At 40.5% G+C, this 27,868-nt stretch overlaps 1 protein-coding gene across 1 annotated transcript in view; it reads right to left on the bottom strand.

The window, feature by feature from the left end:
* Window positions 1–27,868, bottom strand: part of thsd7ab (thrombospondin, type I, domain containing 7Ab) — a 127,761-nt gene that overhangs the window by 43,664 nt on the left and 56,229 nt on the right. The window contains exons 5-11 of the mRNA XM_028425480.1: window positions 24,458–24,526; window positions 19,775–19,930; window positions 16,520–16,723; window positions 11,355–11,549; window positions 10,942–10,980; window positions 9,360–9,395; window positions 6,300–6,546 (exon numbers count right to left, since the gene is read on the bottom strand). Coding sequence (XP_028281281.1) covers window positions 6,300–6,546; window positions 9,360–9,395; window positions 10,942–10,980; window positions 11,355–11,549; window positions 16,520–16,723; window positions 19,775–19,930; window positions 24,458–24,526 — 946 coding nt within the window. The remainder of the gene's footprint in view (window positions 1–6,299; window positions 6,547–9,359; window positions 9,396–10,941; window positions 10,981–11,354; window positions 11,550–16,519; window positions 16,724–19,774; window positions 19,931–24,457; window positions 24,527–27,868) is intronic.

Genomic DNA, 27,868 nt, shown 5'->3' with positions numbered 1-27,868 from the left:
CAAATCTGAACTGGACCAGAAAGAGAACCTGATCCTCCTTGTAAAAAAGAACTGCTTTTTCTGTTGGTCCACTTAAAAAGGACTGAGTTCAGTTCTTTTATAAGGGACCAGGTGTGAAAACACCCTAAGAGTGAATGGGGAGGCGTTTTTTAATGCACAAACCTTGCAGTATATGCTTAGGGCAGAATTTTGTCTGAGGTCCCCCTCAACACACAGAAGTATCCTTTTTGTTCCCATTTCAGTCTGATTATGTTATAGCCCCACTAATGGTGGGTATTATCCAAATTCAGATGATAAAAATTCAATTATAATTCAGTTTTCACAATACAGGCAGTGTTTATTGGCAGAACAAAACATTTACAATTCTTTGAGCCAAGCACAATGCTTGGCAGAACAACTGTCCATGGGGGTGTAAAAGCTCTGTTTAATATTGCATATTATGCATTTTTATACTAGTTGTGTATACATTTTGTCAGTGCTCTGTTTTTCTCCTTTATTACGCCTGTTGTCATTTTAATAATCCATTCATTTGAAGCTGTCACACTGATTTTGTTGAGCAAAAAATGTTTCTTTTTCAAAATGCTTGGGGTATTTCATCTAGTTTATTCAAACTGCACAATTTCCTATTGTATATTATGTCTTCAGTGCACTGAAATTGATGTTGCAGCCAGTGTCACGATCTCATAATGATCTTTAATGTTACGATTTGTGGCAAGGCAAAGACACAAACAACGCACCACTGTAAGCCTGTCCCACAGCACGGCATTAGGACAAGCAGCAAGGCTAATGCTCATGATTTCCTTGCTGCTATTACTGCATTGAGTAATCAGTTGAGAGAGAGGCTGTCTTCATCAAAATGAGTAGATGGGAGAGCGGGATGAGGAGCTTCAAAGCAAAGAAGCATCTGTAGATTTAAATGCACACACACACACTCATACACACACACAAAACAAGGTCTGGCGGGAAAAGATAAGGCCTAATTAATTTCATTATCAAAATATGGACTACAAAACAAGAACATCATTTGTTTAATTTAGCATAAAGGAGTTGCACTTCTTCAAGGACCTTTTCTCTGGTTTCTTTTGGCCCTCTGTCTCCAAGGCTTTTAGCTATCTATCACAGTCAAAAACATAAGTAAACACAACCTCCATTAGAACACATGGCAGAAAATGATTGACTGGTCTTAAAACAGCTTCTGTCAAACCTCATAACCATGAATCATTCAGTTTGTTTTTTTCACAAATTCCACAACATCGATGTGATTACACAAACACACATTTGGTAGCATTCAGCATCCAGACTGTCAGAATCAATAAGCAGACGTTGTTTTTTTTCTCCCCCCCTCACACTACAACAGCTTTCTTGATAGGTTGATAGCAGCCCAAGCCTCAGGCACTGACATATTCGTCTCTGTTGTGTCTCTGGTTTCTATTGGGCTTTGACAGTTAGTGTTTATGTGTGTGTGTGTTTCTGTGTGTGACATGCACTCTGTGAGGTTCACTGCCTAAGGCTTCAGAAGGAGGACAGCTCAGATCCATCCCCGATTGAGACAGAGCCACATCTGCATATGCAGGGTGCAGGCAGGCCTTGTTTGTTTGTGATGCTGGGATCCCATGGGTGCACTGATCAAAACATACCTGCCAGTTGGAATGTGCCAGATGAAGACGTGCAGTGAGGGAGAAAACAACTGCGTCAAGTAACTCCTGCACAATGGCTGGGAAGACTACTGCCTCTGAGCAACAGACCAAAGGACTGCTTTGGTCCAGAAATGTACAAACCAAGGATTTCAAAAAAGAGCAACAAGGTGCGCACACTCAGCCACAACAAACAAACTCAATGTCTCAATTCATCTCTGCACCTTTTTTGTGCAGGTTCAGATGGTAGTTGATGGTAGATGGTAATAGCTTTGATGCTGTAGCTATGATGATTGCTTGCCTTACATGATGGTTTGTTATGGATGGATGTTACCTCCTGCAGCCAAGCAGGTAGCCTGTTTAATATGATTGAAATGAAGCTTACGTTTGTTACATTGCATTTTCTTATCTGCATGTTTTTTTTCACCTATTGCTGTAGTCTGTTAGGCCTACATGCTGGTTTATGAGACTCCTTTTGTTGTATGTTTGATGTGGCTTGCCTGTGGTTTCTTAAAAGGAGACAGAGGTAGAGTGGTCTGCAGAATAAAGAGCCTGTGTAAAATAGTATCTATAGCATTCTATAAACCCTTTTAAACCCTAAGAGTGTGTCTTTAGCAGCCGCCATCTTTTGGTATAGGTCTGCTCCTAATCTGTCTGGGCAACATGCTCTACTTATATTTTGTTAGATTTATCAGGCAACTTTCACCCTCATTTATGTTCGTGTATGTTCTATGCATGTCTCTCAGCTAGCCTGGGAATGCCTTGGCATCCCTTCGGCTGACCTGTTAGAGTGGACTCGGAAGAGACAGGTTGGGGTTTCCCTGCTTAAATCTTTAGCTTAGACTACCTCTGTAATTGGAAGAAATGGGTGGATGATATTTTCACAACAGCATGGCTGTCCTGAGACGATCAACCAATCTGTCTGTGATGAGAGAGACTATTGATGAAAGATAAATAGGGACTGCTGTCACCTGCCACAATCACTTTGATTTGGTGTGTCTGCACTATTGACCATTAAAAACTATGGACAAAGCTTCTGTGACGTCGACTGAAACATCAGGCAGAAAGGATGAGAACAGAGAAATGGTCTGTGTTCAGCACCTGCAAAACCTCTCCTTTATCGGGGTTGTCTTGATTATTGCCTCTTATTTCCACCTGTTGTCTGTTCCATTTGCACAACAGCAGCTGTGTTGTTTCCTAACTGGACAGGTTGAATTCATAGAAGTGTGATTGACTTGGAGTTACATTGTGTTCTTTAAGTGTTCCCTTTATTTTTTTAATGCAGTGCAATTTTTTGGTCCACCCCTCCTGACACGTTTGATTGCTTTTTGCTTTCTGTTCTTTTGACTCTGTTCAGTATAGTACAGATGACTTGTCCTCTTACCACTTTTTTAATTGCTTCATGATGCTTTGGAAACATCCTTATCAAAGGTGTTGATTGCCAGATCTTTTTTACAGCAGAGAAATGGCACAGTTGTCAGATGGTAATTGGCAATCAACTTAATAGGACCCATCTTGGTTGAAATGTTTGTCTTTGTAAGCTACAGTCAAAGTCATTTCTCACACTGGATGTGTTTTTGTCCCGTAGGTGTGCAGCAACCAAAATATGCAGACAGACATAATCATAACTGTAAATGCGGGAAAACATTTCAGCACCACGGACAGCACCAATGGCCCCAGACTGATTGTGAAAGATGCATTCCAATCTGTGGAGAGACTAGCTGTTTGACAGCACTCAGTGGCTGTCAATCTGTGCTTTTGCCTGCAGGCAGACAGAAACTCAAGCTGTGATGACACTAACTTGTTTTGTGTGGTACATACATTGAGTTGTTTCTTTTAGAAGCGGGGCTTGGGAGTTGAATGTCAGCAATGCTGGGCATTTATAGAAAGGACACAATCATTCAAATGTCATTGCTCTATGGCTGACCTTAAACTATAACATAGCTAAAGCGTATTGTTCATGTGACATGGGGAGAAAGAACAGGAGCAGTCAGCAGGAGGTTGGGCAATTCACGCAGAGTGAAGGATTTAAAATCAGTGTCAATCAATATAGATCATGAGGCCATCTGAACAACTTCACACCTAAGATTAAACATTTTTCTATATATCTATGAAGCAAACACACAACAACACACAGTAATATCTCGTGTCAGTTGCACCACCTTTAACTGCAATTACTGAGAGATCATTGTGTAAAACTTCAATGTTTTTTTCTGCCTCTAGCGAGGCAACAACTGGGCACCACTGAAATAGAACAACCGTTGTTAATGAACTGATGGGCTGCACAAGGAATAACAAAGAGTGAAGTTATGCAACTAATCTCACAATAGTCTACCGTACCGCTGGAACAAGTGTCAAAACAGTCATTTCCCATAGTTTCCCATGTTAAAATGGCCAAAACAGCTCTTCAGAAACAAACAGGAGACGTCACAGAAGCTCTGTTGTTTTACGTCTCCTGAACACAAAGAACCAGGAGCCTTCTTGCTGTGAGGCTAACCACTGCACCACCACATCAGTGTTATTCTATTTAGAGAAGGAGTTCTTCATTTTACCATGTATTAAACTACCTGACTGCAAGCCACATGTTCATACTTGTTAATGTTAATCAGCCTCCGTTTTGGATAGAGTTAGCCTGCAGCCAATACCTTAGTTCACTCATTCAAGTGTACCGGCAACATGATTAAGGGGCATTACAAGACTACACACCTTCACTCTTCATCCTCATCCTCGGACTCCAGCTGCACTGTCCTCTCTGCACGCCTGCAGCATGCAGCTTTCTGTCCAGTTTGCTGACATGGCCCAAAAACTTTAGCTTTGATCAAAGATTTTGTAGTGACATGTCATTCTAAACCACAAGCTTAAATATTAAAACTCTTTTCAAAACTGACAACCTATCTGGCAGTGTGTGTGCTCTAATGGACTCAAGATTTACATTTGTTATCACAAAGATCTCAGCACAGCAAAATGACATAATTAAGATAGCCTGTGGTAATTGTATATGAATTAACTCAACCGAAAAAACAAGCCTCTCCTAAATTGTATAAAGGTTGAAAATATTAAACAGCTACCGGCATTTTTAAGTCAAGTGTGTGACCTTCATTATTCAAAACCTCAAATCGACAACAACAGAATCCACCCACTGAGAAGGTGAAAAGGTGTTTTATGGGGGACCACTTTCAATATCTTCCTCTCACTCTTCATTACTGATACTTTTACATGTTGCTCTTTGCCCTCATTCCAAATGATGGTTGACTACATAACGTTATTGACCGCCAAAAACAAAAGATAATGGAGGTTAATTGACTGAAACCTGACTTTTTTTTGTTAGTAACTCGATGGCGTCCCTCCTCTCCTTGACCACGGCCCTCTGTCTGTCATTCCACCTTTAGCAGAGTGGATTTAATTCTAAAAATAAAATAGGAATGATTTTGAGATGAAAACTGATAAGTGCAGCAGCACTGACTGCTCCAGCAGCCACCACAGAGCCAGACATTAATCTTCATTTTATCACACTGTGTTCTCTATGAATCACATTTACCTTGTACACAACACACCCTGCGAACCTTTAAATTATTTATGTCCTACACTCAGGGGTTCTTCTGGTCAACAACAAAACAAAGGAAACTAATTCAACAGGGAAACCTGTGTTTGGATTCTTTCTAAATCAGTCTGCGTTAGATTTATATTCTTAAGCAGATCTTTATCTTCTGTCGTCGATGTCAGGCATGACATCAGACAGGAGACAAACTTTGAGGCGGATGTTAAAGTAAACTGTATCTGAATTCACCTCATGCAGTGTGGTCTTTTAGAGCCAACCACAAACATCTCTTCTCTCATCTGCCTCACGATTAAATTGCCTTAAAGTATCAGTCCCATTTAATTACTGTCATTATCATCAATGAGAAATTACCAGCGCCCAAAACGGCAGGGTTAATTAGGCTTTCAGGGACGGACAGATTATTTATCTGTGGTCGCCTGCAAAGGGAAGATATGAACCGCGAGTTAACTTCACGTAGAGTCTGTTCAGCTTACTTAACCAGCTCTGTCAGCGTCTCCTTGCTTTTTTTCTTTCTTTTCTCTGACTCACTTTACTCTCCTGCTGTCACTTTGCTCCCCACCACTGCCGTCTCTCCCATCTGTCTGGCTTTCTGACTCTTTCTTTGTTTCTAATCTCTCCTGCTTTCTGTATCTCTCACATACACACACCCACATCTGCATGTAGCATTCAGCTCTTGCAGTTTACCACTGACATCCTCTACAAAAACAGACTAAAAATACTTATTTAACATCTTGTCTATACACCATTACTCAACCAGACAGATGCTCGCTGTCTGACCTGGCATGTAAGACAGTTTGTTATTATATGTTCTGTGTTAATTAAAGAACAACTCGAAAAATAAAAGGGGATCTTAATCAAATTATTTCACACATCAAAGCTCTTGCTGTCCCTTATCATTCCGACAGCACCTCCAGATTTTACCAATTAATTTCATCCTTTTGAATGAAGCTTTCAAAATCAGCAAAATCAGCTTCTTTGAAATGAAAAATCACCTCCTCTTAGATCTTGATGCTACAAGAACTACTACTCGAAGCAGAGTTGGCAGTTTTTTTTCACACTCCTGACAGTTAGAAGCAGGCAGGACATCAATTTTGAATATGACTTACTTCTTAGGTGGCACCTGTCCCACGTTGACCCGTACGCATATTACTTTCCGAGTCTGCATTCCCATGGAGCAGGGACCCTGACCGTCTCCGCTGAGACGGACACTCACAGAAGTGTTAAGAGACGAGGCAGAAGGGTCTTCGGCGCAGGGGCCCCAGGGCCCTGTCTGCCAGTGGTACACAGTGCAGGCATGTTCGTTACAGTTCCTAACCTCCTGAAGAGCACTGCTGTTTGGGCACAAAGCACCACCTGGGAACACCAAAGAATCAAAGGTTTTAGAATGAAACCTAAGCATATTTTATGTTGTATGTATGTTTTTTCTTAATTGCCTAAAATGTCGTAGTTCTAAAAACGTGGAAAAAAAAAGCAATTTACATATTGTAACTTTTTGGAATTTCTGGCAACAAAAGAAGTGGTTGAAACCAAAACAGAGCTGAAAGTAGCTTGAATATAATTCACTACTTTTAGCTCTAGGCTATATACTGTTTATGAGGAGATAAGATACTTAAATCGATTTTCATTTTGTGCTAACTGGTTTAGTCCTGAATCTATAAGACTTACTGATACTACATAATAACAGCTTTGTTTGCAAGAGCATCACAAAGATTCCATTTCTTATCTTTTTTAGCACAAAGCCAGCATCTAAAGCTTTTTAACAGCTGTAACAGTTTTCCACAAAATCAAATATTTATATTCACATTCATTTATCCAGATGTTGTAAGGTGTAGCTTCTTTCTACCTTTGACCTTAAAGTGAGTGAAATCATGACCTGTTCCTCAGGAAAATCTATAAATCATGACGCAAGCAATAGTATGCACAACAAAAATCAACCCCTTCTGATTGTAGTTGTATTTGTGGCTGGATGGATGTTGGCATCTATGCCCATGATATCTGCAGATGCTGCTAAACACCAGAACAATATAGATATGTATGAAATTTGATTTGATTTTGAGCAAATTAGTCCTTTATCCCAAGGAGGAAAAAAAAACATTTAGGAGACTCACAGTGATGATTAGCTTGATCCACTTTTATCCAGCTGGCAGATCCACTTTGGCACAGGCCATACACTCAACACCACAAACTGATGCCCATGTATTTTGTGTGTATTATATTTTCTTTACTTGTAGTACTCATGGTTACTATTTTTGAAGGAATCGGCCAAAACCATTTTTTCCAACTATTTTCAGAGACCAAAAACACCAGAAATTTAGTTTGTGAACTACAAATACATATAAGCCTATATGTATATTATTGCAGACTATCAGATAACCAGTCACTTGATGTGTAACTGCATGTACATATTATACTTTACTAAGAAATGTTGACAAATTTATCATCAAAGAATAGGAATATGCTACAGATGTGTTTGCACATGCCTATGTCTCATGGTGTTTATTTCTAGTCACAGTCTCAGACTTTTAAATGAACTATGTTGCCATTTACAGCCTCAATCTATTGTTTTCCCATTCCCATGGTTACCCCTGCCTTTGTGCCTGTCTCCTTTCTCCTGTGAGGCAGCAGTCAGTCTGCTGTCGGGTCGATGGCCTGAGAGAGCCCTCTCTGGTTTAGAGTAATTGCAAACACTTAAGGCTTTCAACAAAGATTGAGAGATGCTGTGAGTCCTCCATACCTGTATTTTGCTGGCAGAGTCAACAGAGAGCCAGCTCCTAAATGAGCAGCGGTGTGCGCACCCTTGGCCTGAATCACAGATTGCCAACTCAAACAAATCTCAGCCTAATGGTTAGTGAAAATGACTTCCTTTCTGCTGACGGTGCCATGCAACCTCAGCTGACTAACAATGGGGTGATGCTAATCCCAGTGCTGGCATGACATGGCATCTCAAATGAGGCAGAGCTGTTGCTGAATCTTGACCTAAAAAATAATGGGGTGAATGTGGAGCAGCTTCAACTCAATCCGCATGATGAAGTAACAAGCCTGCATGCGTGAGTATGCAGGCTTGTTACTTCTTCATGTGTGTGGATACTGGGCTAAATTTAGGTCAGGTGTAGGGCAAGATAATAGAATAATGGGTCTATACAGGGCGATTAATACGTTTGTGGCCGAAGTTAGAATAAGTCTATTTCAGTTTGATTCATTTCTCTATACAAAATATTCATTTTGGGAAAGGGGTAGTATACCGAGGTTGACAGACTAGACTAGTCAGCCTCTATAGTGGGACTCTTTTTCAGGTCATCTGCCAACAGCACTCATTGGCCATCACCTTGATGCAGATTTGGAGACTTCGGTTGTTTCTGCTATTAGGTTAGTTCTTTGGTCTTGGGTTTTTTAGTCTTGAATACAAGATGGTGTCATGGTGAGATCTCGTAGGATCCACTTTAGATTTGGCAGATTTTCTTTTGATGTGTGGAGTTTATTTAAGATACCAGCATGGACATGTTCCTTAGCCCAAAAAGGTGTGGTTTTCATACTTCCTTCCTGTGAAATGAATTAACGAGTCGAACTCTATATGCATGTGTCAAAATGTTAATTTGTTAGATAAAAATCTAAATATGGATCTTTGTGTTATGTAAGCGTACTCACATTTGAAAATTTCAATTAAATAGCTTCTTCACAAATAACTTGAGCCACTTAGAAAGCATCTGGAATATCATTCAAGTGATGGGTGTTAAACCGTAAGAGGCACTTGGGCATTTCAAGTCCCACCACAATCACCATGGAATTAAACGTAAGCAGACATGCTAAGTGGCTCATTAATTAAGCTTATTAATGTATTAATTAGCACAAAATTATGTGCAGTGGAATTCAAACTATGGTGCTTGCATATTAATATAAACCCTGCATCTTTAAGTGGTTCCTGTAGTTTAGACTAATTTTTTTCTTCATTTATATGCAACACACTAGCTGCAAGAAAATCTGCCCAGGAGCTCAAACTCTAATCAGGTAATCTGCTCTGCAGGGATACTGGTGGAGAGACAAGGCTACAGAAGGCTATTGTGTATTCTTAAATATGTGTGACAGCACAGTGTAGTTTAATAAAGTTTTGTTTTGTATGTCTACAGCTACAACAACAATACTTCTAGTTCTCTAAACTAAATATTTACCAAAAAGTTCTGGAAACTTCGGCACCCGAGAAAGACCTTTGATGAATACAGATGAGAGGTGTTTATGTGACACGTGAGGTATGTATCAACTAAATCTACAGCAAGAAAACAACACAACAGAATGCAGTAGTAATTAACACTTTCTAATTCCCCCATCCTGAACTCAATGCATTTTTGAATGTGTTTTTGGTCAGTTACCAGAAACAAGCTAGCAGCTAGCAGAAACTTGGGCATGGGAGGAGTTCAATAATAGTCTGGCAAACTGTCAGGTGGCTCAAGAGGGGAAAGCAGCACTTCACCAACACAGCTTTCAGACAGATGAGGCACTGGTGACCTCAGCTGAAGATGGTGCAGGTGGTAGAAGGAATATTTCGAGAATCTTTTTAAAAACATGCCCTTCTTAGAGGAAGTGAAATTTTGTCCCCTGCCGTAAAAAGCCTATACCAGCTTTTTACCCATGCTAGAGTTCTAGAGGGTGCATAGAAGTTCACCCAACCCGTCCACATGTTCTTTGTGGATTTGGAGAAGGTGTTTAACTTTTTTTTTAACTCGAGGTCACCTGTAGGGGTATAGGCATATAGAGTACTGGGTCCATTGCTACAGGCCATTCAGTCCCAGGGCTGCACTTTGACACGGATTCTGTTCACAATTTTTATGGACAGAATTTCTCGCCAAGGGGTGGGTGCATATGAAGTGGTCCTGCTGGCTTCATCAAGCCAAGACCTCCATCTGTCAGTAGAAAGTGGATATAAGAATCATCACCTCCAAATCAACACCTCAAATCCAGCTAGATCCACCTACGAGAGCAAATGTGGCTAGCTAACTTCCGGTTAGTGACGTGCTACTTCCGGTTAGTGATGTGCTACTTCCGGTTCATGGGGCGCGACACGGGACAAAAAGACGCATGCGCACACGTGGTCCTACCGCGGCCTGAACGCACTCTGTATATTACAAGGCGCCACCTAGTGGTTTGGAGGACCGCAAACAAGCCGGATTAAGCGCAGACACGCTTGTGTGATAGCCAGATTTGAAAATAGGTCTGAACGTATCCAGCTTAAAGACTATCCAGATACAATCCTACTCTAGCTGGAATGACTGATGAAGCTGATTGAATGAGCAGAACGTCAAATCCAGATGCCTTGCTTCTAAATAAAAATGGCCTGGATGACTGAGAATCTTCATCAACACCCCAGTAAATGTCCCACTAAGGATTTATGTAAGTCTTACTCTTTGGTGGCTTACTGGGACTACACCATTGCACCAATGTAGTGGTGTAATCTTTAGTGGTGGCACTGAAGTCATGTTAATTGTCTTGCATAAAGTTGACTCACAAAGCCTAATTTCTGCCATAATCCAAAATATTTTGGAGAAATCATATTGGAGTTTTGTCTAGAACACCAGGATGACATCTATGTTGGCCCACAAAAATGTCACCCTATAGCACTATTACACACATATATTAAATTACTAATAAATCTACATTCAGTTAAATCTGTAACACTAATGCTGTTACAATAATGTACATAAAAACAATGCTAATGCTAATGCTACTTCCAACAACAACTTCCATGAAACATTTTACCCTCCATTACTGTAATCCATGCAACAACCATTGCAGTGACTGTGAAGAAAACATGCACACAAAGACAACACACATGAAAACACTCGGTGATATGACAAAGAGAAAAACAAAATGACAGGCAGACGCACACAGAGATTTAAACCAGAGAGAACAAGCATATGCAGAGAAATGATCTCAGAAGCAGATAAAAAGTGAGTGTCAGGCGAGGAGACAGACCAACAGAAATAATCACCCGGACAGATAAGCAGACTGTTTCAGATAAGGACAAATGCAGGCAAGTGTGAAATCCAGACATTCAGTGAGTGACAGTAAAGGACGACTTGAAAGACCATGACTAAGCCAATATCCAGGCCTGATCTGCATATATTTCCATACATGGTGCTGCAGAAGGCTGCTGGCAGGTGGAGACTCACCTTCCCCAGCATTGTAAGCCAAAATGGAGCGTGTCCTCATTTGCTTGCCCTCGATGGTCTTACTGGAGCACGTCTGAGAGCAGGTGGACCAGGACGTCCAGTCGCTGAGAACACAGTCTCTGGAGCAGGGTACCTCACAGGGCACAGGGGCTGGAGCCGGGGACGATGAGCAGAGATCCCTGTCCAACTGCTCTCCTGAAGACAACAGAAGGGGAAAAAAGCTGGTGGTAAGAGGACAGGAAAGGAAATACACACATGCTAGTAGTGCTAGTTATACTTTGATTTGAACTAATGTTGACAGAATGCAGGCAGAGCTTCCATACAATGTATGCCAATTACACTGCCAAGACGAGCCCACTCTAAACACGGAAACATATGATACAACAGAGGATATTGTAGCTGGAGCCCTGCTATGGTCATATAAGAATAACAAAGGCACTGAAAATGGAAGAGGACTTTGTTCAGATTCTTCCTGTTTTCAACCTTTATATCCTATAAGAAACAGTTTGGACAGAATACTTGAATATTTTAAAATAATACTTGGCAGTTGAGTGGACAAACCATCCATCAGTCACCATCTGTCACAAGTTTTAACATCAGATTAACAAATCAAAGAAAACCTAGCGAGTAGCACTTGTATGAAAACAAATACTACCGTCACACTAAAAGCAAGCCCATAAATGACAGTACTTTGTCACAGGTTGTAGATTCATCCAAACAGTTTGGATGACATAGCATATACTGTAGCTTGGAGCCTGATGGATTTGTGTGAGTCTCACTTTTAAAGGAATTTTCGTGTAGCTATATATGCACATTCTAATGGTCAATCCAAAGTATTGAACACTGTGCAAGGGCCATATGACATACCACAACAAACACATAGCAACTATGCTATCAGGCTATTCTGCCAATTATATGTTGGGAAATATTGCAAAATGCAAAAAATAAATAAATAAAAGTACAAGAAAAAAAAAATCAGCACCAGTTTAGAATAGAGTGGGGCGTAACATGACTGAGGAGAATGCATTTTAAGGTTCAAAGTCTTTTTACAACAATTAAATTGTCATCCTCAAAAATCGCTTCAGCTACAGAGAGGAGCGGAGTGGCTGAGAAGCTGAGCAGCTGTGTACCTTAATTGATGGCACAATGTCAAGCACACAGCCCATTTTGAATTGTGGAGACGTGCTTGTTTTCTTAAGGCCTCTCAGACAGTTTGGGAAGTTAATTCTGTCTGCTGCAGAAACAAAGTCCTCAGACAAGAGGTGAGCATTTAAAACATACAGGAAAATGTACAGGAGAAGATCTAAGTAGGCAGGAAGAAGGTTTTATATAGTGCATTATCTATTTTATACTGCTTAATACTCCACATAACAGTGCATTTATTCGAGAGCTCAAGTTACCTTTCAAAAGATACATAAAACATAATCTTGTTCATAATTACACATGCCATATTAACCCTTTTTGAGTCATGTTTACAGGGCTTCACATGCAGCAGGAAAATACAGTTTTCTTTCTCACAATCTGGGCTGTATTGTGATACAGTGTTATGAATGTTGCATTTCTGGATCTGCTCTCAGGCTGATTGAGGCTGCATGATTAAAACTGTAGCCATGTGATGACATAGCTGTCCCTGTGCGCCTGGCTGCAGCCATCATAACATTGCTTTGGTTTTTATGATTATGATTATAGCACATTACTTTATAATGGGTGTAACACTGACTACATACAGCCCGTGGAGAAAGCTTATATGATTGTGCTCCTGAGCACTAAGATAACACTGACACTGGCTCTGTGAACTCATGTGGTATATCACATGTCAGAACCACTGGTTCACATTTATTGTACTATAGCTTTAATCATGAAGTCTAAAGAGTTACAGAATCCACAGATAGTGTTCCAATGAGCAGGAAAGCAGCTGTGCTCACAGCCTCATACCACTGCTTTTCAAAGCTCAGGGATAAATTCACTTCATTTACTGGCAGCATAGTATAACAAACACGCATGGGTCCAGAGCAATGCAGAAGCATTGCTAGGAAATGCAAACAACCAATAAAGTAACTAATGGAAATTCTCCCTCTGAGCTATCAGAAAAGAAAGGAAATCCCCAAACAACAAATCTACATAGTGGACATTTTGGTTGGCAAACACCACCTCACTGCTTAAATAAAGCTTCACAGTACACTGCTTACAAATGGATCCAGCAGGATTATCATAATGTCATACACAATAATATATCCATCACAGAGGACAATAATCTGTTGTACTTTCGTTTTGGGATTTTGAACAGCGAGCTTTTATACCCAGTGAGTAAAGGATCTGAGTACTTTTTCTGTTTTATGTTTTTATATTTACCAAAGGATCTTTTGTAAAGGGTCACAATTAAATCAGGATGCAGAACCATGAGCCAAAAATAGAACAGAAACGGGGGGATTTTTGGATACTTTGTGGTAACCGATATATTCTTTCATAACATTCCCTTGGTAGCTAGGGCCCCAAGGCTAGAGGGCTCCCCTACCCACTGTTTATCACCATTATGTCATAAATAAATAATAAATGATGGTGTCAGTAGCTCGTTGTAGAAATGAATGACACACACAACAGCAAGAGTGTGTGGAGTCATGCAAGGGCCACTGCTGTAGTTTAAAGTTTGCTGGCCTTCAGGGGTCAAGGACAATCCTGCCTGCATTGAGGACATTGGCCGTAAAATGAATCAATTCCATCATCATGTAGATTCCACCACAGCAGAGACAGTATGCTACAGCTACATTAAATCCTCCAGATTCATGTTAGGTCAGATCTTTTAGCCATGATAGAGAAGAAAATCTCATATCATGACATGAAAAAATCTATGATTTGAGATTATACACATTTTATTTGATAGCTAGAGGAATTTGACATTCCATTTTGCTGCTTAAGTAAATCAAAATGTAGATGAGAGCAGAGGAATGGCAGCTTTAAATAGTTACTGTCAAACATCTTCAGAAAAATATGAAACATAGCGAAGAAAGATCTTGCCAGTTTGATATTCCTAGATTATCCTAAACTCTGCATCACTGCAGAAATAATTTAAAGTATTTCACTTGTCATTTTCAGTATTGATATGACAGTTGATTATGGTCCTCTTTATATGGATTTTCTGTAAAATATTCATACTGATGCACTTGGATGCCAGCCTGTCTCCATACAAAACTGGCGTTGAACATGGAAAGCTCAAAGTCACATGGGATTCCCACATTTACACAGTATTGCTCATGTTTTATTGATTAGCTCCTGGTATCGGCCATAAGTGGATTATATTAACCCACATATTACTTGCTTCGTGTACTGCAATGAATTGGGAGAAGGAGAATATTTTCTGTTTTGAGGAGATGCATACAACCAGGAAAAATGTAAACCTATCTATGGTTGGAATTGAAATTTCAAGCAGAGAAGAAGCTTCAAAAGTCCGACAGGCCCTGACTTTGCATTAAGATGTCACTTTGACAGATATGCAGTGAACCAATCATGACTGAACTGAGAAAGCATGAAAATAAGAAGTGACAAGGGACCCGAGCAGTTTTCAGGCTCACACAGAGAAAAACATGAATGAACAGAACACCCACCAAGAGAGGAAAAAACCTCCACGCTCAGTATGCAGAGAAGAAACAGCTCCTTGCCTAAGTGGGCAGGCAGTCGGCATGGGGAATATCAATAGCCAGTTTCAATAACATTTGTATCGACCTTCGCCTCTTGTCTGAGGCCTGGCTGCGTGTGGCCTTTTCTTTTATGACTGGGACTCACTGCGAGAGGGGATAGAGCCAACATTGCAGTGAAAAATCTCTGAGGCGAAAAGCAGAGCAAAAATCCAAACAGAACAAATCAATTTTCATCAGATGAGGGAGTGAATGTGAGAGGGATCAATCAAGCAAAGTCAAGAGGAGAAAGAACAACATGTGCAGAGTTTCTGCTGCTCCTGCAGCACGAGGGAAGGGGAGCATGGAAGGGGGGTACTGCCGAAGCAGCTCCACTGAATACCGGCAGCTGAGGCGTGATTTGTGGGAGACGTCAGAAGGACAAATCTAGTCCTCTAGTGGGGAAAACATGAACAAAGTGGCAGCACAGGATCATAAAACAGAGATTTACTGAGTACATTTGGAACTTAACGAGACTGTACAACTGTAGCATCGTCTAACTTTACATGCTGAATAAATTGCTGTTCTACGTAGCTCACCAGAAACTGGTTAAAAAAAAAAATCAATAATGTATTTGAAATTATTTTGTCTGAAGGCAATAGGACATCTGGCAAGCATCTCTGCACTGTCGCCCCTAATATTAAAGATTTACAGTAATAAAGAGCAGCAGTAAAAACTAGGAGCAGCAAAGGGCACAAGGTACTCCAAGACTCAGGGCCACGGAGGATTGATTTGATTTAGTGCGAGTAAGGTTTAATTGTGCGTGCAGAGAGGAAGAGACAGCAAGAGAGAAAGAGAGAGGTGGCAACACTGAATCAGGCAGACATTCGAGCAGGAGAAGTTTAACAGGGAGGACGAGGAGCGTGCCGCTGTATGGCTGCTGGACCAACCCTGTTCCTACTACAGGCTGGGTACTTCTGAGAATCCCTGAACCCCAGCCCTAATCCAACCCCTACATCTCTAACCTCTAATTTAACATGGCTGGTTTCCAGTCAAACAACAGAGGTTACAACCAAAAGAGGTAGTGTGAATGTTGATAGGAATGTTTTTAGTATTTGGTTCGGCAAGAAGGTGCGGTAAGGCTGAGGTATGGCTTTGTACACCACAGATCAATGTGAAAGAGTTATTCTGTCACCGCATGAGGTGCAAACACAAATGCACTACATGCTGAGTGTAAACAATCACATCATCTTGCATAAGTTTTCCTGCTTTTAAAACATGCCTGATGTTGGTGACTGGTAAGAGGTGAAGAGGTGCCCTTAAAAATATAGGTCAATGTGAGGTATGTCAAAACTACAACCCTGTACAAGGAAGTACAAAGCAGGAATTAACTATCCAATTTGAACTAATTAATCACTTCATTTAGAATCTGTGTGGCACGAGGCAGCATTGGCAGCTGCACTGCTCATCAGCCTGCAGAATCACATCATCTCCTGGAATAAAGACATTAAATTCTCCTCCCTCCCTCTCTCTCTCTCTCTCTCTCGCTCTCACCATTGCTGTTGACACACTGGACCTGTGGGAGCTGAGTGCCAGAGCCGCATTGCTTCTCGTCATCAGGAACACACTGATCCAGGCTGACCAGCTGCCAGTCGTAACAAGTGGGCTCGTCACACGGCACCGCCTCCACCAGGTGTGGGCAGTTTTCAGGACCTCCAGTGGGCTCGTTTGTGATCTGTCGTTTCCTCAGTTTGAAACCTGAAGGGGAACAACAAGTGACAAACTTTAGCTCTTCCACATTTACACAATGTACTATGCTTCCATGTGCACATACGCTTAGTAAAAGACTTTTCCAAACTTTATGGGTTTTGTTTATAAACCTTGTTCTTTTTGCGATAAAGATAAAACAAAAGCAAAATTTAGTTTCAATTTTACATTTACAAAAATCTCTCCACACAAAAATAGTGTCTATGGCCCATTGACATATGTGTGCATGGTGCAAGATTATGTTAAGATGCCAAAATAAGATAAAAATTATGATAAAGTTTAAAGGTTCCCTCTTTCTACCCTGCTAATCCTCTCAGATCTGATTTGTAGACAGTAACGGTGTTGTAATGGTGATGATCCTGGTTCTGTGTTCTTGTTGTCCGGTTCCCCTCTGGGGATTTAGTTTTATTTTGAATAATGAGTTCTATTTCCTGTTTTATTGGTAATCTGATTTTCCCTGTTGTTTCAGGTGTGTTGTCTTCCCGTCCTCTTGTGTCTCCTCCCTCCGTCGATCAGCTGCCCCGTCCTAATGTGTGCCACCTGTGTCTCGTTACCCTTGCTTATTTGAGCCTTGTGCCGCCCTGTGTGTCCTCAGTGTTGTCCCTGTGTCTATGCTGTGTTTATCCTGTATTAACTCCTGCATGCACTTAGTTTGTTTTATTTCTTTAGTGGTTTTTGTTGTTCGGCCTTTTGTCAAACTCACTAGTCGCTTGAGTTTGTCAGCATTTGGGCCAAATTAACTCTAACACAACAACTCGAGAGCAGTGTTGGGAAGAATACTTTTAAACTAAGTATACTTTGTATACTTAAGTATTCAGTTACTCAATACAGATTACATGCCCTAAAACTTTTCTGTTACATTACTCAATCTGAGTATTCTGAATACTTGGATTACTTACACATCGAATTGCATTTTAAGTGATTGAATGCAGCGATCAGCTCTGCTTACTACAAAGGACGCTATAAAACATTCAATAAAAACTGTCCAGATAGTTACAGCTGACTGCATTCAGTGTTATTAGTTGTTCTATTTAGAGAAACACAAACAGAACGTAATGATGACAGAATATATTTTTTAAACAACATAACCCAAAGTCATTTTAAACAAACACAAAAAAATAGTTGAATACGTTCATAAAACAGACTCATTTTACCACGTGTAAAACTACCTGACTGCAAACGACATGTTCGTACTTAAATGTTTAAGTGTAAAATGTAAATGTTTTCTTGTGAGGACATGCTTGTTGTTTAAAGATCTTGTATTGACAGTAAGTGCTCTCATCTTTCGATTGTTCAATGTGTGTGCAATAATGCAGGACAGCGTGAGACATCCCTTAGTCACTCCCTGTCCATTGTATTTGGGAGACCCAGAGGTGAACTGTCCCCTGTGCCCCCTTGTTCTCACACAACTTCTGTGTACGGCACCTTCTCAGCAAGCAGGGGCACCTGCCTTGGCCAATTTGCCAATTCTACACACAGTAATATGATTGATAATATAATATATTAAACTGCTTAGCTGCACAGATTTTTTATTTTCCAACTGCTTGTGCCGCCCAGGGCGACTGCCCGGTTCGCCAGTGCCTAAAACCACCACTGTCCACAATGAACAAACACACAGCATCTATCACCCTCAGACCTCTTCTGCATGATGTAGAAGCAGCTCAGTGGTTGTCATTTTAGAGTTCAGGAATCTGTTTGCTCCACGACTGCTGGACTAAATGTGTAAATGTAGTGGAGGATGAGGGATGTTAAAAAATAAATGTGCACATACTATAAACTGTCCCCCTTTACATTAGACCTCAAACTTATAAAACTGAGTAACTCGTTCCACCTCTCAAAGTGGAAGCTGTGTTTGGCTTGATGCTTGACTTATTGAGACAGCTCATTAATATGAAAGGGGAATAAGATGAAGCCTCCATGATTTGCCTGCACGGTCCGAGCTTGAACTGCACATCTTAGCACAGACGGGACGTCGCAATGCATATCTAAGTGATGCACTCATGCAAAGAGGCCAATGACAGTGTTATGCTTTGGCAAACACATTACCACTAAATTGCATGGCTGATATATCAGTTCAGAATTGAGCATCAGTTAAAAACATAAAAACATTTAAAAAAAACACAAGAACAACAAAGATAATGCAAGCAGCATTAATGCTGTAAAATCAACCATTCCATAATTAGCAACAAAAAAGGAAGAACACAGAGGTTGTTGTTGTTTGTCAGAATTTATCTCTGTGCCGGAATGAGGATGACAGATGAGTGATGAATTAGTTTCAGTGTTTCATAAAGGCAAAAAAAAAAAAAGAAAAGGAGTGGGAGTATTTAGAAAAACATTACCGAGACACTCCGTCTTACTGACATGCCCAAATTCTTATCTAAGAGGGGGACCAAACTGAATCATAGTGACGGCTGATATTTTTTTAAAATAGAAAACTCTCAAACAACAAAGAGACAAACTACTGATTGAAAATAATATATAAATAAAAAAATATTTTTTGACTGTCCTTTCTTAGTCAGGATGCAAACGTCAGAAGAATTTCTTCCATGACCATATAATATTTATATTTGCATCTATATATGAATTTGCCTTGTTTTCATCATTAAAATTGTGATTTATTGCTAGTTTATACATTCAGAATAATAGTGAATATTTAATTTTTGAGAAAATAAATAAATAAATAATGTCAAACTACACTATAAACCAACTATGGCATGTTTTACATTGGAAAGATGTTTTAATTCCAGTTGTGATTGGGTCTGATCTTTATATAACGCTATATATAAACTGATCCACATTGGACTGAAAACCTGCAGCTTTGTGGGAGATTCTTAGTGTTGATGCAGATGTTGCAGATCGGGAGCTGACTTTTAGGAACAATTAGAACAAGAAATTTGACATTCACCGAAAGATGAGGATATAAAGATGCACGGCACATAAGCCCTTCTTTAGTCCTAGTGAAGTTATTATAGTTGGCATATAAATAAGAAATTATAGAAATAAGTTGTAATGATTAATCATGTACATGTGATGCATTGGTACCTTTCTTTGCAGTCTGATCGTCACAGTTCTCAAAGGTGCACGGTCCCCAGGCTCCCCACGGCGACACCTCACAGTCTATGGGACAAGGGATTTGGCACAGCTGGGACCTGTTGGGGATCGGACCCTTGCACAGCTTGTTTTCCACAGGGAGGGAGGCTGTGTAAAAGTGGGAGACATAAAATAAGCAACGGATAAAATAACTGTGAGGCATTTAGGGTCAATAGGAACAAGGAAACACATATATGGTGGTCATTCCACAGTGCAACCGGAACAAGCCTGTGAAGCAGACACACTATTATCCCTTTGTTTTGTTTATCACCTCTCTGTTAGCGTGTCAGAATGATAAATTAGCAATGATTATCTTTTGTAGCACCTTGCTAGCAGCATAAAACATTGTGAAGCCATGCCCACAGACTCTCAGCGAAAGATGCAACAATGCAACGCTGAAGGTGTAAGCCAACAGTGACAATGTCTTGGCTCATGTTTATTCCATGAGGTGTAATTTGGCATCTACTTCCCTCATCGTGCCATGTTGGATTTAGAAAGCCTGTTACATGATGGAACTGGTAAGTGCATGGCTGTCTGAACTCCCACTGAGGAACTTGAAAATAAATAAGGCAGTGATGCTATCACCATGCAAAAAAGGTCGAGCTGTGTGACAACTGGGCAGAATACATCTCTACATGTCTACTCAACTGTGCCACCATAAATAAATTTGATATGCAGAGGTCCAGAGTTTATGCATTTATGCATGCACACTTTACAAGTACAGTATGTTGTTGTCAGTAGCATTCCAAGCACTCTTGGAACTCTTGCACTGTGAAAGCTGTTATGATGACCTATTTGAAGCTTAATTCAAATGAGGGACAAAGGCAGCATTTGATGCCAGGCTCATTGAAGCTTCAGACTGAAACCATTCAAGCTACCAACAGCATTTCTATTAGCTTAGCTTAGCACAAGGGGATCATGGTTTCCCTTTTTTACCCATCTGTGTTGGATACTGATCAAGCTCAGTGTTCTGCAGTTGGTTATTTCTGACAAAAACAGACCACTGCTAGGTCTAGCAACTGAAACAGACATTGTTTCTGTAGTTGCTGTTTGGTAAAAACAAAATCAATCCTCACTGAGCATGCTCAGTGTTAATGTGACAGCACAATTAGAAGTGGACTGAACAAGTACAGTTTGTTTGAAGGGTTACCAGGAGAAAGACTCTTCATGGAAGCAGGACTGAGGTTTACTAACTTCTGAACATGACTGTGTTTCCAAATTAACAAAACAAAACAAAACGAAAAAAAACATTTGGGTCTGTTAGTAATGGCAGACATTTTCCCTGTAAAACATGTTATCAGCACTGTATAGTATAAATACAATTTATTTGAGTTCAACATAGCACATTAAATCTATTAACTGTATTTACAGTCTGCAATCTGAGCTAAGAGCAGATACAGACATTTTCCTGGTGTCAAATGTTAAAAGCAGCAGGCAAACAGCTCACAGCAGCATCATGCTTCCAGGGATAAGAGAGTCCTGCTCACTCAGAAGGCAGCTTCAACCCTCCACCTGGAGCTCCTCACTATGACTGACACCTCTGAGCCTCTTTTCCTTTACAGCTACAGAAGAAGCCTGTAAACAGGGGCTCTGCCTTTACAGCAGTTTTTCTTCAATGTTACCTTCAGAATGATTCAGACTGTATTTTTTTGTTGTTCTGACATTGGATTCATTAAATTCTAGCATCAAAAGCATGGGAGAGGATTGGAGATAACATCAGGTACAATGCTCACAGTGGACGATCTAAACCTGTAAGTGTTTGCAGACTTTTTTTTATTTTAATTTGAACCTGCTGGAGAAGAACGAAATCCTGAATTGGTACCATCTGTTGTGTTATCATGAGATGATATTCACTGTGCTCCTACAAAGAAAACTACAGCAGCCAGGAGAGCTGTAGTGCACTGAAGCTGACGAAAAAAATAGAAAAAACAACAACAAATGAAGACATCTTCATCAGTTTGACAACACAGGACACACATACTGGCACTCAAAGACTGGCACAATACAAAACAAGCTTAAAATGTGACCATATAACCTCTTTATTCATTTGCTCAAATTAAAGCATTTACACAGACACTATTCTGTTAGCTGATGTGCTGAGTAGAGAGAAAGACTGATTCATAGAATCTGTAACACAACAGTCACATACTGTTAAAAAATAGTAACATATTTTAATCTATAGTTTACACACCATTTCCACTGCCTGTTGAAAAAGTCTGAAGATCCTGGGCCATTTTGAATGCCATCTTATTTTCCGTTTAGACATTAAAACGGTGGACTGGCTGAGGTTGTAGGTAAAGATTGTGATTGACAAATCGTGTGCTCAGTGCTGAAAATGAATATTGGCAGACTGCACATAAGTGCATTCAATTATATGATGTTTACTGCTGCCACTAAAGAAATGTAGTGTCCTTGTGTGTAACAAAAGAACATTTACTGATGTCAGTGTGTGCAAAACAACACATTCAAAGTTAAGCGACTATATGGGATTAGACTGAGTTGCGTAAAGCTGGGACACACTACGATACATTGCCCGATTCCCTATCTGCCCTAGTTGTGAACAGTCGTGTTCTAAAATCTGTTAGTGTTAGTGTGTGAAGGAAACACAGGTGAACTGATCACAAACATGTTGTCACAGACAGCAGCAGCAGCAGCAGTGACCCGACTGTCATCAGTGTTTGTTTTCTTTCTCTTCCTCTTCTTCCTCTTCCTCCTTCGTCTTTAAGTTTTTTAGCGGTTGGCAAATAACAAATTGCTGCATTGCTGCCACCAGCTGGTATGTTTGCTTGTAAAGAGTTTGCTGCGTTCAGTTGTCTTCAGTTGGTTTGATAATGCAGTCTGTGATCTCTTATAAGGAGCAGTTGTTAAGTGTGTGACGCCCATCATCATAAAATCATCTGAAGCCAGTGTGTTAGTGTGTCCTTCTAGTCTTTTCAAAATCTGTTAAGACTGTCCTCAGCCTAAATTTTTTTTTCTTCCAGCCATGATTGTGTGGTTTGTAGAAGGAGCACTGACTCCAGGACAGGAAAACACCCAGAAACTTAGTGGGGTTCAGAGGGTTGCAGTTCATTGGTCTTACTTGGCCACCAAAACCAAGCTATGATGCTTAATTAAAATTCAAGTGTCAACACTTTATAACAAATGGATGGATTCCACTTGTCATGATATTAAATAAGGTTTTTCAAGCAGACATTTAGAGAGTCATAGAAGAATCCTCTTCATGTTCAACCTGAGGCCCTTTATTTCTGTATTCAACTTCTCCTACAAGACATCTAAGAGTTTCAAGTCTCCCATAGTCAGGAGAGCGGATCATAATTCCCTCAGAACTGTACAGGCGGACGGAAAGTGGGGCTTTTGAAATGCAAAATGTCTAATTCCTCTAACAAATACACTGAAAGTCAAATAGTGAGTTTGCTGAGCCACTGTTAATCCACGTCTTATTGAGGAACTACACTCCCTTGAATCTTTTAACATCAATCTATGAATATAAAATTGAGGACCAACAGAATATTGGTCTTTGTGTGATAAAGACACAAAAACCCCTCTATATTCTGCTTCTCTGTTTCAGTCTATTTCATCGTCTACTCTCCAATGAGTTCACAGTTTTTTTTTATTCCCCTACATAAGTGTGGCTTACTGTCTGCATGGCTGGAAAACGTCTCACCATCCATACTCTTGCTCAGTTCAATTGAATTTCATTTAATTCAATTTTATTTATATAGTACTTTTTATAATCAGAATGGTCTCAAGGCGCTTCACAGAGACCCAGAGCCTGGACCCCCTTAAGAGCAACAGTGGTAAGAAAATCTCCCTTTTGACAGGAAGAAACCTTGAACAGGATCCGGCTCATAAGGAAGAACCTTCCTTCTGACAGTCGGCCGGGTAGAGGAGGAGAAGAGGTAGACAGGACAGAGAGGATGAAGGAGAGAGAGAGAGAGAGGAACAAACATGCATGTTTGTGTGGGAGTATTTCTTTCTTTCTTTCTTACATCCTCTTCAAGGCTTTGACTCCTCTGCCCTGCTTTTTATAATAAAGAGTACAATATTTTGTTGTTTCTAGTCTGAATACAGAGCCAGCCTGGGTGTAGCTTTGTTGAAATGTGCATGTTGTGTACACACTTACAATAATAACATTACTGATCTAAAGTATCACCACAGCAGGGAGAGCCTTTAAAGTGTTGTTAAAATCAATATTTGAAATATTATTTTCATTTTTCACATCCTTCAAGAGAGAAGAGAAGAGCAGAAAAACACAGAGAAGATAAAGCATAAGGAGAGAGGAAACAGTGAGTGAGGATGGATTAAGAAAAAGGAAACGGAAGAGGAAAAGGGAGCAAGAGGAGAGGGAAAGTGAGGAGAACCAAAAGCAACACAGAGGAAAGGAGGAAATTGAGGAGGGAGAGTAGCAGAGGGATGAAGAGTAGGCAGATGATGGTAGTTGACAAGAAAAGACAGGATAAGGAAACAGGAGAGAGATAAGAAGAGGAGAAGACAAGGAGAGAGGGGGAGAATATGTCACAGGAGTCCAGGAGGTAGGAGGGGAGAGCAAAAGTGTGCAAGAAGAAAACAGGGCTGGGAGGTATAAACGGAGGGAGAAGCTCAAGCTTCGTTATCAGCGTGACTAAAAACACCTACCTGTAATCTGGAAGGTGATGGAGAGGAGAGGGGGGACACTAGGCTTCTGCTGTCTTTGGGTCTGACCCGCTGCAATTACAGGGGGAGATAGTGCTATTAGCTACACACACTGGGGAGACTATCAAATAGACACAGAGTAGAGGGGTGGGGTCGGGGTGGAAATAGAACACCAGAGGCTAATACAACAGCAGGAGAGGCCACAGAGGGCCACGCCCCCTGTAACCCAGACATGTTTACACTGTCTTCTTTGGTTTGAGCGGTCGGTGGCAAATAATTGTGGCTGTGGGTTACAATCAGAGCCGTAATAACAACACGGCATTTCATCAGGTTAGATATGATGGTGCAGGACTACAAGAAACCTGATTACGGTCTTTTAATGTTAAGAGCAGCTTATCGGGACTGTTTTCCATGATTAACTTCTTTGTGTTCGCAACAGCAAGTTAATGACACTGAAATCCTGATTGCTTAAAGGAGAAGTACAGCGTTTTGTGCTCATAAAAATGTAAATTGAAATACTGATAAAACCCCAATTTGTGCTTTTAGTTGGATCTCCATCTTAGTAAAAGAGTAGATACAGTGACTACACCCTTCTTCCTAGAGTCTTGTTCCGCGGGGTTGCCAGGTTTTTGAACCGCAGCGCCTGTATATAGACCAAAGCCTTTTGAAATGATCGCCGCAGGTTGCTGACTGCAGCTGCCAACCTGCTCTATACCTGGAGACACTGCACAGAAGTAATCTGTGAATGGATAAACTGTCAGGAGGAAATAGCTCCAGCAGCTCTCTACTGTGAGGAACTCCATTAGCAGTAAGTATGCAATCACCGAAAATGGAAACAAAAAAAGTTTCATCATGCAATTCACCCTGAATTTTTGATACACATTACACATGGATTAAAGGTGAATTGTCCAATGAAACCTTTTTTTTCTATTGAAAATTTTTTTGGCTTTTTTTATGCATTGCATGTACACTATGCATTAACATACAATGTATAAAAAAGATGGTCTAACTAAACTGGACAGAGTGAGGTGAAGCTAGCCAATCTGTAAAAAATCCTGCCCTCAGTTCTCCTGAACAGGCCACGCCCCTAATACGTATGAACACTCACTGTTGCTAGGAGACGGGAATGGAGCGTGCTTATTATTATTACTTGCACTTGGCTACCTAACCTATATTGTTACAATTATTGCTATTATATTGCTATTAAAAATTGAGCTAGTAGGTATGTCTCATGCTAACTAGCTAGCATCATGCTAGCAAGAAACGACAGGTATAACATTAGATAGAGCCAACTAAGCTTCAGAGCCAGCTAAGCTCTTGATGTGAAGACTCTTTCACACAGCTTGTTCTGTAAGTCTGCCATCTCACTTTCTGCCTGGTGTGAATACAGAACAGCAGTGTATATATAGCTTTTGTTGAAATAACAGTTGGCAAATTGACGACAATCCTACGTGGGTGAAAGACAACTGACTTAAGTCACAGACTATTGAGATACCCTGGCATATCCTGGTTGTGAATGAAAAGGTGAGCAAAGACTGTTGTAATGACAGTGAATAAGCATATTTTTCAAACGGCGGAACAATGTCTTTATCTTCTGTTCTTCCAGTCGCCCACTGTGATTTCAGTCCCCCTGGGTTCAAAAGACATTGTAAATACAGCGTATGAACTTTAGAGTCTGAATAAAGAATATTTTTTATCTCTCTGCTTGTCAAATACAGGTGAATATGACCAAAATGTCAGCTCTCGCAAGCCAATATGCTTCAACACGTCCATACCCAAAGTTACACAGCCTTAGCTGAAGAAATGCTGGATGGTACTACTGTGATACTGATCTGGGGTCAGATCGTACTCCCCCATAAAGATTAGGGTGAAGATTTAGGAGGTGGTAAGCTGATTTCAGATCGTGGCCTGAGGGTATCTTCCACCTTTTTGCATGGTGATATTTATGCATGAAGCAGGGTGAGAGGGAGAGAGAGAGAGAGCGAGCGATGCTTACTGCAAACCTCACTGAGCCACTGTCTGCCTCTATGTCTCAGTGGGATGCTGGGAGATTACCCCCCCAATGAAGGGAAAAGAAATCCTGCGCCAAGAAGATAAGAACTTGCATGTGTGTGTTTGTGCAGTCTCTCTCACACACACAAAAGTCATGCACAATTTTGTGCAGCCAGCCCTGGCAGCACCACTCTCAACATGCTTGCATGAATCTTTAACTGTATCTTAACAGAAGTTATAGGCGCCTCACATGTGTGATCACTACAGTACATGCCCTATAGTCCCTAAAGCACTGCATCTTGAAGCTGAAGGAGGGTCTTCAGTCTCATAAGTTATGCATTGCTTCACAAGTTATACAATATGCTTTGTCTAGTGTCAGTCGATGGATTTAATCTTGTGGAGCAGACTCATTATTCTTTAATTAGGGCTGAAGCAAAGGACTGACGATCAATTCCACCTCTGAAAACTGATGCAGAAGCAAACTCACCACGAGCTCTTCCCTCATCATGCATTTATTTAACATTTCCCGAGATTATTTTACCATTCAGGAAATATTTTTCCTGAACCAATCGGGGATTTTAACCCCCTGAACTGCAAAGCTACGGTAGCTGAGAAGGGTAACTAGGGTGAGATAAATGCAAACACCTGATAACCTGACAACAGAAGTTAGTCACAATAGAAGTTAACCTCAAAACACATGATGACAAAACTGGTAAAGTGAATTAGAAGGAGAAATTGTGTAACTTCTGTAAGTGAGACGTTTATCAGCTTACATGTGTTCTTCACAAACAAACAATGCTGATAATTGTCTTTACACCTTCCCTGCTGTATAATGTTGAGCTATTATGAAGCTAAATTTGAAGCATCATTAGCATTTGCATTGAGACAAAGTACAGTGAAAGTAGCATCTGTCCACTTCGCTCTCACAGCAGTTTCATCAACATCTGTAGTGGGGCTACCTTCCATTGTGACTCCTCAGACCTTTGTATTTGTATTTGGCATTTGTGTGGTGGCTTCTTGCATTCCTGTTGTGATTTTTGCATTTGTGTGGCGCTCTTTGGCCACAGTACTACTGGCAAGTTTAAAATGCTTTTTTATTTTATGTCAAATTTACATAAAAAAAATGCAACTGAAAACAGGTAGATGCACCATGTGTGATGCAGACTCAGAGTGAATAGGTAATTTTAGGCACTCAACTACACACTTACAAGATCCTCTAAAAAACTCCAAACTGCACTCCTCAGCACTACTAGAAAGCTCTAATCATCTCACTCATCTCACTCTGCTGGCTTTCTTTAGTTGACATGCAGAGTAAATTTCAACTGGCTAAATATATCCAGAGTATGTGGAGCTCCTACTTTTTCACACTAACAGATAGAAAAACGTTGTACATACTGATTACAGTTAATTATCTCTTAAATC

This window comes from Parambassis ranga, chromosome 16, assembly GCF_900634625.1.
Source record: "Parambassis ranga chromosome 16, fParRan2.1, whole genome shotgun sequence".
Lineage (NCBI taxonomy): Eukaryota > Metazoa > Chordata > Actinopteri > Ambassidae > Parambassis > Parambassis ranga.
Note: the sequence above shows the minus strand (reverse complement) of the source record. Positions and strands in the feature narration are given on the sequence as shown.